Below are 18,073 nucleotides of genomic sequence, written 5' to 3'. Positions count from 1 at the left end.
TATTTATTGTTTATATTAAAATTATTAAAAAATGGTAATACATATACAATACAAAATAATATTGAAGAATAAATTAATGGTATCACAAATATTAAAAATAAAAATTAAAACGTTTCTTGACACTATCAATTTCGTATATACTCTCGAACAGATCATAGTTACAAATAGGAATGTCATCTGCAAGATTGTCAAAATCCAATTTATTATATAACTCCTTCATCACCTTAAAATATTGAAAAGGTTCTTTTATTTTTGCATCGAACATTTCCTGTATTTCTTTAATTTCGGCAAGGGTCATCTCGTTAATGAGAATGAAGCAATATAATTGTGGATTGTTTAATAAGAATTTTCTTAAATTTGGCAATCTCAATTTCGGCCCTCCAATGCCATAGCTCACAAACAATCTACGCAGTTTTGTATAGGAATTTTCTTGGAATTCCATAAATAAACGAGACAAATTCAAGGGATATGCTGTCGTGTAACTGAAATATATATGTTAATAATTTAAGTAGAATATCTTAAAAAAATATATGTTACCTAAAATCTTCCAATGCTTGAGCCATTTTTAGGTGAATCATATTAATCTGGGCATTTTCATTTTTGATCTTCAGAAACTTCAATTTTGGGCAATTGGCAAATATCTGAAATGATTCGAGTTATTTTATAGATCAAATTTAGATATGCACATTACCGGTTCTAAAAAGTTGGCGCCTAAGTGAACCATCACATGTATATCTAATTTCACTAAATTCGGAATATATTTTAGAAGATCCAATCTTAACAGCCTTACATCCGATCTAAAATTATATCCGTGGATTATTAGTGATAAATACTTATAAATATAAACAAATTACGATGTTCTGTCGGGTTTTATCAATAAATGTATCACATTTCTATAACTAATAAATCTAGAAATAAGATTTTCATCTGGACCTTAAAAAATATTAATTAATAGTACTATTTTGATTATAAAGGATATGTATATTCCAATTTACCAGAAAAACTTTTCTCGCTGATTTGTTTAATGCAAGCAGTCTCTTTATATCTAGTATCAAATATGTTCATATCCAATTTGCTGGTAGAAAATTCCATTGCTGTCTGAAGCCAATTGCAATTGTAAATATTTTGGCCGTGAGAACCGTAAGACATATTTTTCTTAGCTACTATGTAGCAAACCTAAATGCATTGGATGAATATATATCTACATATATATATATATACAAACCTCGAAATTATCCCAAAGCTGATATGTGAAGTACTTATTATGGCAATAGAAACAATCTAAATTCATTTGTTTAAATGCTGAAATATTTGTTTTCATAGTTATTGTGCCATATTAGTGTATAACAATCAGTATGTTTACCTGGATCCATTCTCTGATAATTTTTTTTTTTTTGCGTCAAGCCCAAAACCTTCATCTAGAAATATTTTAGATTAAAATAGAGATGACATTACAAAAATGTTCTTACTTTATTCAATTCCAGATAAAGTTTAACGTTAGCCTTCGTTAAATCCATCTTGGTATCGAAGAGCAACAACGTTTTCAAATGTACACATTTTCTGATTCCACTTCGAATATCAGCAGTTGAAATCCAGTGAATGCCGGTCATGTTTAATTCTGTTACATTTCCTAATTGAGAGTTTTTTAATATATGTTTTAAAAATGTTGAATCTATCCGATTATCATTCGAAAGGTTTAATTTGCTGGAAGAAATATATTTATTATAAATGATAAAGAAGTATTTACAGCTAAAATGGCACTCATGTAGAACTATGGAAATACTTAGGTCAACAGCAAGATGAAAATCTCCTAACATATATTATTGCAATTAAAATGTTAAGTATATTAATATCTCGCATAGTGTGGGTAAACGGTTTCACCAATAAACAGCACAAAATGAGTATTATAGTCTATACAGAGAAAAACGATAATTTATGTATATATAATTATTTCCTGAACTATTTTTTTATCATTTATTTTTAATTTGCTCAATTCAAATTTAATTTATTTAGAAATTTTCAAACCATACTAATATAGTTCCGGGTATCTCAAACTTTGTTCCGCGGATAGTTAATAGGTGTTCCGTGAAAACCTATTTATTGGCCACATGACCAAAAGTTATGGAGGTTTGTACATGATGACTGGAAAACGTATACATTCTACAACCATCAGATCATGTATTCAAATTGTAACTATATATAATTCTTGAATAAGAAAAATAATAAATTACTTCAATCGAATCGTTTGTTGCTAGGAACAGAAAATCAACAACATTTTTTTTTTAATTTTGTAATATTAAAGTTGTTTTTTTGTATAAAATGTGAAATAACACAAGGATTGTTGGAAATAACACCAGTCATGAAACAGTAAACAGTGGATAAAACTGTAAAGGTGTGTAAATTAATCCTTTAATATTTTTTTTTAAACGTGGGACATGATTTGGATTTTTCATTTCTCAATACATTTCAGGACACTTGCTAACCAAAAATACCCTGATACCCTATGTATCAAGTTAATAGTGAGATGCAACAAACTGTAAGGCGCATTAAAAGTTTTTCGTAAAATGGTCATAAGACACATTTCCATCGCAACTAAAGTAAATATTAGAATTTACTCTTTGTTTTAATTGAGCATCATTCTATTTCATCTATTTAAGAACCGCGATTTCTTAAGATTTTAAATTAGAATAATAATAATAATTATGATTGCAAAAGCAAAATTACAAAATAAAAAGTCAATTGCTGCAAATTTGATATTTACTAAAATCTTATATAATAATAATATTTATTGACCAGACTTCAATTATAAACAACAAAACGCACATCCTATAAATCAATGCAAAATATAATAACAATAATGACAACCAAACAATAACAATTCTGAACAAGAGAGAAAAAAAATCTAAAATGAAAAATAATCAAGGCTGGTCAAAAAAATCTTATTTATTAAAAAATAGTTTTTTCTTAAATAAATTAAAGAGTTTTTACTAATAACTTTTCAAATAAACTATTGAAATAAATAATAAATATATGTTTTAGTTGACAATTTATTTTTATATTAAAGCACGTTTTGTACAAATAACATACTAAGCAGTGAGACGAACGACCAAAGAAAAGTTTATTGAAAAATATTTTTCAATTAAATTATAAACGATCCCTGTTTGAAAAGACTTCGCAGTTCTATGGTCCAAAATAGGCCAACAACAATTCTGAAATAAATAATTATTTTTTACTAATTTTTATTTGCCCTAAACTGGGCCAAATATCTAACAACAGAAGTCTTTCTCCACATAGAGATAAATTAAAATAACTGCTATTATTTGAACAACACACCTTGTTGCTGTATAGCAGTGATTCTCAAACGTTTTGGTCCGCGACCCCCTTTCAACATAAAAAGTATCTGCGACCACCATTTGGACATAAAAAGTTTTTGCGACCCCTCGAAAAATGGGTATGCGTAGAAAACAACCAGAATTGATCTATCCATTATTTTTTGCGAGCCACACTTTGAGAATCACTGCTGTATAGGTTAAGATTTATATATATATATAAAATAATTAATTATACTTACTTGCTTGTATAGAATGTGCTTTGTGTACAAAAATATGCATCTAAATTGCTTAGATAACTGCATATAATATTAATTAATTCCTTAGGTAAAAGCGACAAATATGTTCCTTCCATTGTTATTTTTTTAAAACTAATATTTAAAAAAAATAACCTATAAAATTTGACGTGTTAATTGTACATAGTAAAAGAAAAACAACTAAATGGAAGAGGCTCCTCCTAGAGGGAGGTAGCAGGTGGAAGCAAAAAAAAAAAAAGAAAAACATTAGAAGAGAATTTAAAATTTCGTTCTGAAATATTAACTTATGTTTAATATTAACTTACGTTATATGTTTAAGAAAACGAATACGATGATATTTATATTATAAGTTTGTGTATGTAAAGTTGCCTATAATAAATACATAAACTGAAATATTTTAACATATGATATTTTGTGTCATACTTATTTTTTATTGTCATTTAATAGCATAAAATACACGAAATTATTTTTCAAACATTCTCATTTGTTTAAATTTAGTCTGATTTTTCTTACTGTAATGAACATTTTGAATATTTTCAAGTACACATTTACAAATTATTCACTGCTGACTTTCCGCCTATTTCAAAAATATTGAGTTCTAATGTTTGGTTTTATATTTTAAATAATTAAAATGTATATTAATTAAGTAATTTTTGTAAATTTGCCAAATGTAAGTGCGACTTGTTACCGGATTTCTTAGCCGTGAAAGTATTTTATTAAACAAAGCAATCTTAAAACTAACTTAAATATCAGATATTTAAAAATTATACTAATAGTACTAAAAATACTGATTATATTGGTTCAAAAGAATATTCACACAAATAATGTTATGAACGTCCTGGAAAATCTAATCGTTTTCAAATTCGGGACAACTGACAACCTTAGGATTTATTGATCGAAAGTTATATTCTCCCTGATTTTGTCATTGAAAGGATGCTTTTATTCATTTTCGCAACCAATATGTGCTGTATAAATTTACCATCTCTATTTTTATATGAGAAAAAACAGAATTTCTTTCTTATTATTTTTTTTATACATTATAATATTTCTCGTGTAGTAATTTATTATTTTTTTCATCGTCTTGCAAAACACTCGAAGTAACACCAAGTTACTGGCAATGTAAGTTTACTGGCTCTGTACTAATTATAAATATTTTAATTAATTAAATATGTTTAATATTGGTGAATTCGCCGGGGTTCTGTCAATGTTCAATTTTGATCTTGAAGTTCTTTATATTCGGCGTGTTGAAAACGAGAGTAGAGCTTTATTTATATTGATGGTTTTGTTTATTATGTATTTGTTTATTTGAAAAAATAATTCGGAGTATTCAAAGAGACTTCGTGGATGTCACTTATACATTGTTTGTTTATATACATGAAAGAAAACTATTATGAATTAATTTAATGAAAAAAAATTGAACTTGAACTGAATTCGGTTCGGTTCCGGTTCGACTCTCTGATTATAACATTGCTATTCTTAAATTATAAGTTTAATTTTATATACATTTTTTTATTAATATTTGATTCAATATTTTTTGTTATCACAGACTGAAAGAGCAAAGTGGATAGGCCGTCAACAGGTTCATTTCCATTTTTTTATTAACTTTTCATATCGAGTTTTTGTTTTATATATTTATTTTGTTTATGAGTTATAATTTATATTATTTTGTTTCTTATATACAGTTGTTTCTTCCTTTTCAAGGTTTATAGTTTTTGTAATGTATATGCTATAATATATTGTAATTATTTGTTAGATTTAAATTTTTTGTCAGAATTAAAGATTTTTCTGTATTTTGAAATAATAAAAATTATTGTTAGTTTTCAATATACTACTTCGTCGTAGCAGCGTTATGTTAATATTTAAATAAATAGGAATTATTACTTCAATTTTATTTCTACATTTATATATAACACCTTACTTAATAAGTTCGTAGGATGATCAAAAAAACAACAACTTTTGGGCAATATTAAACTTTCAAATCATGTGGCTATCATCCATTGCTGTCTACTCAGCTGACGACCGATTTGACTCTTGACTGTGGTGGTGGATTCTATTGTTACATACCGCATGAAAAAATCTTTTTATTTCGCATGAACAGCTCCAAACAGCGCTCGGAATTATCAACTCGTTGTTGTTTTAGGTCCACTCATGTAAAATGGTGAATGCGCTGCCTTCTGATATCTTCAAGGTATCAACTATCTCACTCAACATCAAGTTACGATCGGACAAAACCATTTTGTGGATTTTTTTTATGTTTTCTGCAAAAATTGCCGAATTTGGGCGACATCAGTGGGATGCTGATTTTAAACCACCATTTGTCTAGACGGAGAAGAGTGCCCATAACACTTATCAAGCCATTGCTTTGCTTCAACGGTATTTTTTCCCATCAAAAACTAATGTTTTATCAACACACGAAATTCAGATTTTTCCATTGTTTTGAAAATTACAAAAGTAGCCTCACTAAAACCACTGTAACTTGTGAACGTCAGATTGTTATGAAATTTTGACAGGCGTCGTCTGAAGCTTGGTACTTCCTGAAAATCATATGGATTTTTTGATAGACATATACATGTATGTAATTCTACGACTTTATTTTAATTTAGGTCATTTATTTTATTTCTTGTTAATTTTGAGATATCTTGTAAGATTCACTATGTAATAGCAATTATATTTTACGACAAACTGCTAAATAGTATAAAACATAAATAAAATAATTTACTAATCAATAATTTTAAATCCAATTTTCTACTTTACACTATATTTATTCTGAATAGTGTTTATACATATAATATATGTAATTCTCTTTTATATTTAATAAAATAATTTTTTGATTTATATATACTTCAAAATATTATAATAATAATTTATTGTCCAGATAAAAAGGCTTTTTGCCCGATGATTTAGGAAATAAATATCAAAATTTAGATATGAAATTCGTTTTTGTTTATGTTTATTTATTTATATAGAATTGTTAAACTTTTTTTATTATTTTGGAATATTTATTTTAGATTTCTGTTTATTTTTATCTAACCAATAAATAAAAATAATTAAATTAAATATGATAATAAGTGACATTTATTAACGACCGACTTTATTAATTTATTATTTATATTTATTAAGATATTGATATTTAAATATTCTTTTTATTTGATAGATTTTTTTAACATGTTTTGACGTATTTCAAGATTATTTTATTTATTATTTGATATATGGTTTCGTAATTAAATAATGTTTGTAATACCTATATTTATTTTAATTGTTTTCTATAAATCTGTTAAATAAATGCATCTTAGTAAAATTTATTGTCCTGATATGCATACTTAATTTACTTATTTATATATTTGTCTGTACGTTTCGTAATTGATCCGTCATTGAAGTCAACTGGAATATGAATATTATGTAAATGGTCCGATAATGACGTTTAATCCAGAGATTCAGTGTAGTGTTTATTACCAGACCGACGGCATTAAAGTATCCGTCATAATGAATTCATAGAATACATATTGTGTGTACAATTAATTACAGCACGGAAATATGTTGACATTAAGTAATGAAGCACATTTGAAGCCGACCAAAACAAAAATATTCAAATGGAATCACTTTGGGCCTTTTTACATTTCAATTAGAGCTCCCTTCTGCGTCTACTGTCATTCTCGGTGCAGTAAATTAATGAAATGTTAAATAAGAGCGTGGAAAACCGGTCTCTCAGAGTGTACGAAAGCAGAAAAACTATCGAGATAAATGCCTGAATTCGTACAAAACTTTTGTAATAAATGTTAATTACGGACACACAGACGCACATACTTGGGTGGAAATTACGGACGATAACAAGAACAGCTTCAGAACAAAACAAATCCCTCCGTTGAAATTATCGAATTAGTGAGGTTTTTTTTAATGAGGCGGCTTGTAATTAAAGAGCAAAGGAGGACCCCTCTCTTCCATTGTTTAATTGAAGCATAAATTAAAAGGCACAGCCGCAAAAGCAAATTATAATTCCCTGCTTCGCGTTGTTTCCTCTTCGTTTATTTCGCTTTCCCGGTTATTTTGTTTTGTTCGATAAATTTTAATTAATTGGATCTTTCGGAGAGCAGAGATGCTCTCCGGCCGAGGGCAAGAATGATTCTGAATGATTCCGGTAAATTCAGAACCGAAGAACTCCCTTGATCCCACTTGCCGGCCAATTGCATTCCGAGCTCTCCGCTCTTCAATTGAAATGGCGTTTAATGAAAACGCCTTTATTCGCTTCGGGTGATCGCAATATACATATATACATGCACAACATAATATGCATACATGTATATAAAAAAGAAGATACACGGATACACGATTATTACTATTAATAGTAATACTGATACCTAGCTATATGTTTATAATGATTTTGATTGAAATTCAGTTTTTCATGTCGAATTATCTAAATATATTTAGATTTATATTAACTTTCCATGTTGTAATATTAAATCGCAGGTAAATTACTTAGAACTATAATTTATAAATTATCTCGAAGAGTTTATACATAATTAGAAAAGTCGATTGTATAATCACTTAAATTCTTCTCTTAAATATATAATATAAATTTCCTCTTGCAATTCTATATCAGTCAGAAACATAAAATTTAGGGGAGGATAAAATTGCAAACATACGATAAATTATAATTTAGTGGTCAGAAATTGTTACCCAAAAAAGTAAAATTTGGTTACACATTTGTAAAGAAAAAAATGATACATATCGATTATCGAGCTAAGTATTTCCGTCCGGGAAAATCAAACATTCGTCTTCGGATTTAACTACTATTGTATAATTGCTTTATATACTATATCTTGCTTAACATTTAGGATAGAATTATATAAATTATATTAAATAATTATGTAAGGTTTAGGATATATGTTGTATTAATTTAAAAAAAAAATATTTTAAATATTCTTGATATATTTAGTGCAAGTACTTTTATTTGTTTATTGAATTCTAAATTTTGAAGATATCCCATAATAAGTTGTAGAAATATTTTGAATTACCACTTTTTTATTTTGTTCTGTGTTTTGTTTTTGCAATAAATATTACTATATATATAGTAGTTTTTACAACTAATTAAATTATTATCGGTACAGTTTACCGGTTTTGCACGTTGAGAGTCGGGGTTCGCTCTGGGATTGGATTTCCGGCTCTTATTCTTTGTGAACACATTTTATCAATTTGTAGGATACCGTTATAATTTTGCCTTTTTCTCATGGTTTTTTATACAATATATTAATATTCCCCGGACAGAAAGACCTATGGTCAATAACACTTTGTTTCATTTGTCTTTTTTGAAATTATATATATTTATTTTGTTCTTTTTATTTCTGTATTAAATTATTAAACTGTTGAATTATTATAATATTTAAATATTCACTTCTATTTTAAAGTTATAATGAATAGGACACTAGTTTAATTTGATAATCAAATATTCTCAAAATTGAATGTTGTTTCATTAAAATGGGTATAACAACACAAATTACGCTCTTATATAAACTTCTGATCGCGTAAAGAAAATAAATTTATTTCTTTAATAGTAGCTTTGTTTATTTTCGGGTTCATTTTATTTCATACTAATTTTAACTAAAATAGATTGATTATTTTAACTTAATATTAAATTTAATTAGTAAAATTTTTTTTAGTCAATCTAAATATAGAACATTTAATAAATTATAAAAATTTTGGTATATATTTAGTAAATATCCAGTAAATATATGGCTGAACTCCGTACATAATGAACGTAGTCTAATCGTATTATGCGTGAAGCGTTCTTCAGTTGTAGGAAAGCGTTCTTATGAAGCCTAGTAAAAAGTAATTTGTAAAAAGTAACTCACGACATGGTCCTAATCAAACTACCGAAACTATAATTGGTATGATTGCACCTTTGTGGTTTCAGTAGACACGTAAATATAAACATATTTATATTGTGTAATATAGTATTTTTGTTTGTTACCAATTAAAATTTTTACTAAATTACTATAAGTCTTAATATATAATAAATCAATTCAGTTTGTTTTTAGTATTTTTATGTTTTTACATGTTGATATTTACAATACAAAAATAGTATTAATTAATTTATATTTATCTTTTTCTTTAAATATTACATAGATTTTTACTTTAATTACAAAGGAAATAAAAAATACGATATATAAATAACAATCAAATTCTATTTCTGACATTAATTATGTTTTATAAATATAGTTTTAATAATATAAATACACATTTACTAACAACTCTATTCGCCCTTATGTAAATGCAATCATTTTGTTTATAGCCACAAAAACTATATCATAATGTTATTTTATAAAATTTTATATACATATAATTTATTATTTTTATTTTTGCCAAATTAATAGATAAATGTATTTATGCTAAAGAAATATAATCTGCATCTGTTATTTTGCATGAAGTAAAATTATTTAAAATAAAATAAATGAGTACAAAAGTAAGAATATAATGTATATATTTTTAAATAACAAATATTTTCAATTAATGATTCATTCGTTTATTTATTTTTCAAATGTATTCTTATGAATAAAAATCACTACTAATTATGTAAATATTAAAGATAGCCATTAACCTGTTTAAATAATTGATATTATTTGAAATAATTAAATGCTTTATATTGTTTTTATTTAATAATAATAACATAACTAGATATGAAATAAATTATTTTATAATGATTGCAAATCATTTTTTAATAAATACGTATTTTTTTATATTTATTTCATATGGAAATTACGAAATTTGATGTAATATTATTTAAAATATTTTTCATCATTCTTCTGTTGTTCATTTGTATATTATTATTATTAAAATATTGTATTATTGCATAATTAAATTTATGTTCTCGGGTGGAAAGATCTCGGTCGTTATCCCTTTGGCCAGCCTATTAATATATATATTTTTTTTTTTATGTTAGAATTTATTTATTTATATGTATAGAATGTACTTGTTTTTCTTATGTATTGATGTTTAGCCAATAAAATATTATTATTATTTATTATTTTAAATATTAATATTAAAAAATCTAAAGTCAATTTTTATTTAGAATTTTTTCAATAAAATCTCGTAATTAAGTTGAAATGATGTTCGCTGAAACTGGGTTAAAGAAAGTTATATAAAGTGAAAATAGAATAATTTCCTAGATAATCGTGCAATTATTTATTTAATGCGCGTTTTCGTGCCACGCAAATCAATCGGGATTATTGCGAATTTCCATGGAAGAATTATCCACCTGTTTGTTTCTTTTTCCCCGTGCACGGTTCTTTTTATTAGTGTGTCTCTAAAATAAATGGAGGTTTAATGGATCTGCAGAGAGAGAGAGAGAGAGAGAAAAGGATAATGAGAGAAAGAGATGAATTGTGAGAGATTGAGCGAGGAAGAGTTAGAGAATGATGAAGGGAGAAGGAGAAGGAGTGGGACCGGCGCGTACCATCAATATTTGCTTTCGCTGAAAGAGTTAATATACTACGTTCGAAGCCCGGTTAACGGATGATTGATATGAATATTTATAAGGTTGGCCCCGCCTCTAGGGCGGGTCCCTCGTCCGGACCGGCCCCCAGATTGTCTCACCTGGCAGTACAGTGTGTGCGCAACGAACGCACCTGTGCACACCTGGACGGTTTAAACTAGCTTAACCGCGATAATTACACATCGCTTATCTAAACCTACACACATACAAACACACGTATACGTACACACAAACACACAGAGACATCGCGCTCACACATACAACGGCGAACACAAACACACGCATTTGCACAAACAATAGAAACGCACATAGTAATTCGTATTCAGTGAAAACCTCTTTGAGCTTGTGCGCGGCTTCCGCGGCGATTTTCCCCTTCGCGCGGTTTATTTCACATTCCGTCGCTCGAAAACTATCAGCTCCATCAGTTTTCCCCTCGAGGATTTCGAAATACCTGCCGCTTGGTAACTTCGGGTGATGATAAGATTGATGACGCAGAGTGTACCTTGACTTTCTTGTGATTAATTAATCGTCGGTCTGCATACTCACCCAATTAATGGTAAATTATTATTTATTTTCTATACATATTTTTTTTAATTCTAAATCTAGTAATAGTAACGTAAGATTAATTTTCACACTCAACTTTGAACAATGTTTGTAAAATATTCCACTATTAATGTATGATTTAAACAATATATATATTAGTTAAAAATACAAATTATAATCATGTCTAGCTGGCATAAACAGATTCAAATTAATCTTCCACCGGATATTTATTTTCTATTTTTTTCTAAAACTTAAAATAGCACTTAAGTTTAGTTTATACATTTAACTTTTAATTACTATTAGAACATGCTTTAAAGTTTAATCACTATTTATTTAAAAAATGATTTATGATAAGTATTTATTTGTTAAAAATACAAAATTATGTTAAAATATAAATTAAAATTACAACTATAGTCATGTAGAGTTGGCTAAACGGATGTCTATTAGGACTAACCATTAATTAAGTAATGTTCCTCCGGATATTTTTTTTATATCTTTAAATAGAAACTTAAGATTATTTTCACTCTCAACTTTTAATAATGATTAAAATGATTGTACAATACTTTAATAAGATGTATTTAAATAATAATGTTTATTTATTAATTTAAAAATACAAAATTGTGTTAAAGTAAAAAATAAAAATACAACTTTTAGCAAACTAAAATCACAATTATTTTATTTGTTTTTCATAAATCATTTAATTAACCAAATATTTATTGTATAATGAATAAATTTAAAAATTAAGAGGTTGTTCAACGCCAAGACGTAACTAATAATTCTCCTGCTATTTATTTTTGTTTTGCCTAAATCTGTAGAATGGTCAAATAAATTTTGCTAATATCATTAAAAAATAATAGAATTGAAATCTACAAAATATGATAAAATATTCATATTTAGTAGAATAGATAATACATTTAAGTTTAATTATAATTTATTTAAATAATAATGTATTATTGGTCAAAAATATTAAAGTTGATAAATTATCAAATAGAAACAAAATAGTTTTCTAATATTTTAATAAAAGTATACTATCGTATAGAACGTTTATCTAATGAAAATCAAATATTTTTCATTACAACGTTTTGTTAATTGTACTTTTATAATAACTTATTTAAATAATATATTTATTAATATATATAAAATACGTAACTAACGTTTGTTACATTTGAAGTTCTAATTGTAAACGTTCATTTTAATAATTTATTCATTTGCACTTTCATCATTTTGCATTATAAATACTATATAACATAATTATATATAATTATTTGTATGCATTTTAATTACATTTATTTTAATTAACCATAATTAATATGTTATAATTATTTATATTTATGTTTGGAGACAGAGATCTATTGACCATAGGTCTGGTCAATAGATCTTTGCATCAGTTTTATGTTTGTTTTATTATTATTATTATTCAATGAAAAAGTTTCTTTTTATTGTTGCAATGCAGATTATTATTTATGTTTTTTTATTTATAGTTCAAAAATAAAATCAAATTATATATTTTCATTTTATAATTTATCAATAATGTTAATTTTTTTATTTTTTTTTGATGATTGGAAATATGAAACTACAGGTATCCCCCGACTTACGAACTAGTTCCATTCCAAAGGGATGTTCCTAAGTCGGGGGAATTTTAAAATTTTAAAAATTTCAAAATATTCTTATTGGCATAATCCAAAATTGGTTGCATTTCAACCATTGCAAATAGGTTTCAATATAAATTTAAATATTAGATGTATTTGCAAAAAAAATATAGATATATAAACTGGAATCATTAAATTGTTTCGATGTTGCGATATAAATATGTTATAATTATACATGAAGGATGTGTCTATTGCTGTTATATTAAATGTGTTGTTGATTATAATTAAATTGAAGACGTAATTTATTAATGAGCAACGGAAAATTGCAGAATTTTAATTATTTCTAATAGACTATGAAATTAAATTATAATTTTCATAATATAATTATTATTTATTATTACTTTAAATATTTAGTTTACATCTACATCATAACTCATTTCAAAACAATAAGCAAAGCTACAAATGTTTCGTTAAATGAATGCAAAAAAAAATCCGTTGTTCAAAAACGTTCAAGGTCCAAAATAATAATGTTCTCTGTTGTTTTAAATTAAATTAAGTAGCGAAATAATGAAATGAATATTAAAAATTTGTGAATATTTCAATGTTGTCTTGTTTACTGTTAATGATTTACCAAAATTGTTATCTTTACAGTTCAAGGTAATTGCGCGTGGTTTAGCATATTTTCTTTCTGTTCGCTTTTAAATTGCTAATTTAAAGTTGACATTATGTTTGTAGATTTTTTTTTATTTTGAACAGTCTTGTATTGCTGTATTCTTTTTACCACTTTTGAGAGATTATTCATACGCATTTTATTATAATTTCATTATTTTCGAAATATTACAAGATTAGTTGATGAGATTATCTTATATATATAATTTATATAATTATTTATTTTATATTTATTGATCCAATTTATAAAGAAAAATGATCTAATATTTTTACACATGAAATTGTTTAATTCTTTGAATTTTTTTTCAGTAGCAATTTCAATTAATAACATTCAGAAAAAAAAATTGAATAACAATATCTTAAATAAAGAATACATTAATATATTATCGTAAAAACTAGTTAATTCAATCAAAATATTAATTAAAAGTTTGCAAATTGTTCATATGTAGAAATAAGTATTATTAAAATATTAATCATTTATTTCCAATTATTGTAATTACTAATTATAAATAATTTTGAAATCGAATGTAAATATTTAATAATTGTTATTCATAAATTCAGTTATGTTTGTAAAAAACAACTGGCTTTTAATTGTGAAAAAACATGTTTAGCATTGATGTCTATTCAAATTCGATATTATTGTACGAAAACAAATGTGTTTTATCAAAGGAAATATGTCTCAAACTCACGTATGCATTTCTGCATAGCTGTGCCTTACGTAACATACCACATTTTACATACTATATTACTTAACATAATCTAAAGTGTCAGATACTTATTAAGCTCTTATTAAGCTTCACTAGAAAGCAATCCATTTAATCTTCGATACACGTGTCATTTCTCTCTAAGTGACTCACCTTTAAAACCTTTAGAAAATGTCTGGAGAGAAATATAAAGAAGTAACAACATTTGGCTGTTTGAATCAAAACTGGTTTACAAATAATTCCTATAAAATACGTATATTATATTAATATAAAATGAAAATGAAAACATATTTATAAAAAAAATCATATATCGTCTGCATTAACAAATAGTAAATTAATATGTTTTAAAGAAATAAGGTTGTGTTTTTTAAACATAAAATAGATAACAAATAAATTAGACTGAAATTTGTAAATTAGTTGCTTAAACACGCAGTTTACATAATTTATGTAATTCAATTACGCATGTTTTCCATTAACACTTGCATTATTTGTCACTATAAATTTGGAATATTCAATTTTGCTATGTTCAAGATATATTTTTTATAAATACGTATTTATTTTTGTCTACGTATTGTGTATGTAACTATAAATATTATTATTATATTTAATCAGTGGATATGATTAGATTTCCCTTATACCATTTGAAATGAATGATGCTTATTACCTGATACTTGTCAAGTACCCTGAATTTTACAGATACTAAACTTCTGGTATATATATAGTATGGACCAGGGATTGACAAATACCCTTTTTTTAAGATTTTATTTGTTAAATATGTAGCGTTTGATAGTGTAATAATATAATCACCGTCACCGCTCAGTCGGACTGATACCCGTATTTTATAATCAAAAGAGCCGTTTGCAGCTCCGGAGCCGCAGGATGCCCGAGATACAATAGTGATATTTAATAAAAGCTATTAAATAAAACTTAATGTACTTAAAATACATACAAAAGTAGAAAGATAAAATATAATTAAATAATTTTGACTTTTGTAAATTGTAATTGTCAACGTCTTTTTCGGATATACAATTCTTATAGTTCGTTCATATATAAGTTATAAAATAAATATACATCATTCAATATTATTATTTGCTATAAAATAACTTTGGAAAGTGCCTTAATTTGAAGAAGTTTTCACAATATCATTTGGAAGCTTGTGTTAAATATTGATACAAAATATATAGATAAATGCTTCAAATTTGGTCTTATCTAATTATTATAAACATGCATATCGACATATTCATATATTGTTTATTGATTTAAATGATAATGAAATTAATTATATGATAAAAATGAAATCGTGCCTGTTAATGAAAATATTTGATTAAGATATTTGGAAGTGTCCTTGAAATTAAATATCTTACTTGTCTTATCTCTGTTAGTATTTAATATTGTTTGTTTATTTATCAGAAGACTTACTTTATTTACTATTCAATTTGTAATCTAGTTCCAAGCTAGTATAGTTATTTGGTGTAATTGTTAAAGTTTAATAATTATTGAATCTTATATAATTAATATTAATATTTATTGAAACAGTTAATACAACATATTTATAAAATCATTATTAAAGAAATCATAATTAAATGTTACAAATAGGTCTTTTATCACAGGAATATTATTGTATATATGTCTTAAAAGTAACATTATTTAAAGATTATTTTCCAATGTATATTATTTCTAATTATAAAGGGTGGTCCAGAAGTCAATCGCATTTGAACGGTCAATTTTTTAACTATCTTGAATAGTTGAAGATATAAACTGATTTTTCTATTTTTCTATATTTCTATCTTTCTTTTGATAAACTTGATTATGTCATTGTGCGAAATATAAATAATTTTACGCAAACACGTTTTAAGTAGATAAGTCGATTTCAAGAACACATAAGTTGCCTACTCTTGTTATGTAACAGGAGTGGTCAAACTTTTTGCAGCAAGAGCCATAGTTACCTACCAGAAAATACTGGGACACCTAGTTTTTGGTATAAAAATGTAAAATATCCGAATCATAATGTATAATAACAATATAACGTATAACAACAAAACTCTTGCAGAGCCAAAAGCGGCTGTATAAAATACGTATATTGTATGGTAATTTAATTACTCACTCGTTTAGTTTGAATATAAAATAAGTCACTTTTTCTCCAAAAATATTTTTCTAAAGAATTGTAAATATATAATTTCTTCTATATTGTAATTCAAGTTTGAAATAATTCTAGTATTATCATATTACTTTAACAATATATATATATATATATATATTCATAATCCGAATATTTTAATTAATAACATTAAACTAAATTGTGTTGTATACATACGTACCTATTATATCCATTATAGCTTAACGAATTAGTTAATATCCATTTATTAAAAAATAATATATAGTAGAACCTGTTTTTGTGCGGTACTTGTTTATGCGATTTGTTTTGTGCGTTTTTTTATGCGGTATATGAATTCCAACGACGTTGGCACCATAATGTTTTCTATTAGTGTACATATGTACAGTCTGCTCAAACGATTCTGTTAGTCGATTTTGAACAATTCATCAAAAGAAGATGCGCGTTTTGGATTATCACGAGCAGCAGTGAATTGTTATGTGCATTTGCTGCATAAAACAAATTTTGTAATATACTGTACAAAGTTATTTGTTATATGTAAGAATTTATGAAATTTTCGAATATTTTTTTGTCCCTATCTATCGCTTAAAAACAGGTGTTACTTACTAAAAACAAAATTCCATAAAATAAAGTTAAAAAAATGAATATTTATATACGGATTCAATTAGATTTTAAAAGTATTGTAATATACAAGATACAATAGTATATTGGATTGTGAGTAACTTGGTCTGCGAGTGTATTGCAAGACTTAAATATCGTCTTGCAATACACTCGCAAATAAATAAATTTTAACTTGATAAACGAGCAATGTCTTGCAATACGAGTATTATCTATTCTTTTTATCTCAGAGTTTCATCAAAATTATCGACAAATTCGCTTCGCTTTGATTTGATAAATTACTTTAGATTATGAGCATGTTTGTAGAACGAATTATGTTCGCAAATCAAGGTACAAGAAAAATATATTTATATGTATTTTTGGTAATATGCATGATTTTTTTATTGCTATTTATAGTCATGCAAATGCGGTAGCAAGTAATCTGCTTTCTATTTCAAATATTGATTTCGCTACGCTCTCGTTATTTTATAGTAATGCTTATTGTCAATAAAATTATAATTTGTTGATATCATTTTATTATAGCTTAATGTGATCAATACTGGCAATACTACTATTTATTAAATGCCGCGCATTTAACCTAATTTCCTATCTGAGACTGCATTCAATTTACTTAAATTTCGCACGCGTTTTATAATTAGCAATTACAGAACGATTTATATTGTTCCCGCTTTTATACTATTAAAAGACAAACAGCCCACAGGTTCTGTGCGTGTAAATGTTCATATTAGTATTAGTTCATATTTGTATTATACATATAGTATTAAT

General features: G+C 25.8%; 2 protein-coding genes across 2 annotated transcripts in view; one reads left to right on the top strand and one right to left on the bottom strand.

The window, feature by feature from the left end:
- Positions 1-40: 40 nt before the first annotated feature.
- LOC108561462 lies at positions 41-3,729 on the bottom strand. The gene is made up of 9 exons (XM_017919403.1): positions 3,572-3,729; positions 1,470-1,704; positions 1,364-1,418; positions 1,226-1,302; positions 996-1,176; positions 855-933; positions 692-797; positions 538-641; positions 41-482 (listed from the first exon to the last, which is right to left on the bottom strand). The coding sequence occupies exons 1-9, from the start codon at positions 3,682-3,684 to the stop codon at positions 92-94; spliced, it is 1,341 nt and encodes a 446-aa protein (XP_017774892.1). The 5' UTR covers positions 3,685-3,729; the 3' UTR covers positions 41-91.
- Positions 3,730-11,294: 7,565 nt separating this feature from the next.
- The window catches only part of LOC108561463 (homeobox protein aristaless-like), a 121,435-nt gene continuing 114,656 nt past the window's right edge, over positions 11,295-18,073 (top strand). Inside the window, exon 1 of the mRNA XM_017919405.1 lies at positions 11,295-11,628. Coding sequence (XP_017774894.1) covers positions 11,626-11,628 — 3 coding nt within the window. The 5' untranslated portion in view covers positions 11,295-11,625. The remainder of the gene's footprint in view (positions 11,629-18,073) is intronic.

Source organism: Nicrophorus vespilloides, unplaced genomic scaffold (assembly GCF_001412225.1).
Source record: "Nicrophorus vespilloides isolate i.1.1-1 unplaced genomic scaffold, Nicve_v1.0, whole genome shotgun sequence".
NCBI classification, from domain to species: Eukaryota; Metazoa; Arthropoda; class Insecta; order Coleoptera; family Silphidae; genus Nicrophorus; species Nicrophorus vespilloides.
The sequence above is the reverse complement of the archived record's forward strand: the minus strand, read 5'-3'. Positions and strand labels throughout refer to the sequence as shown.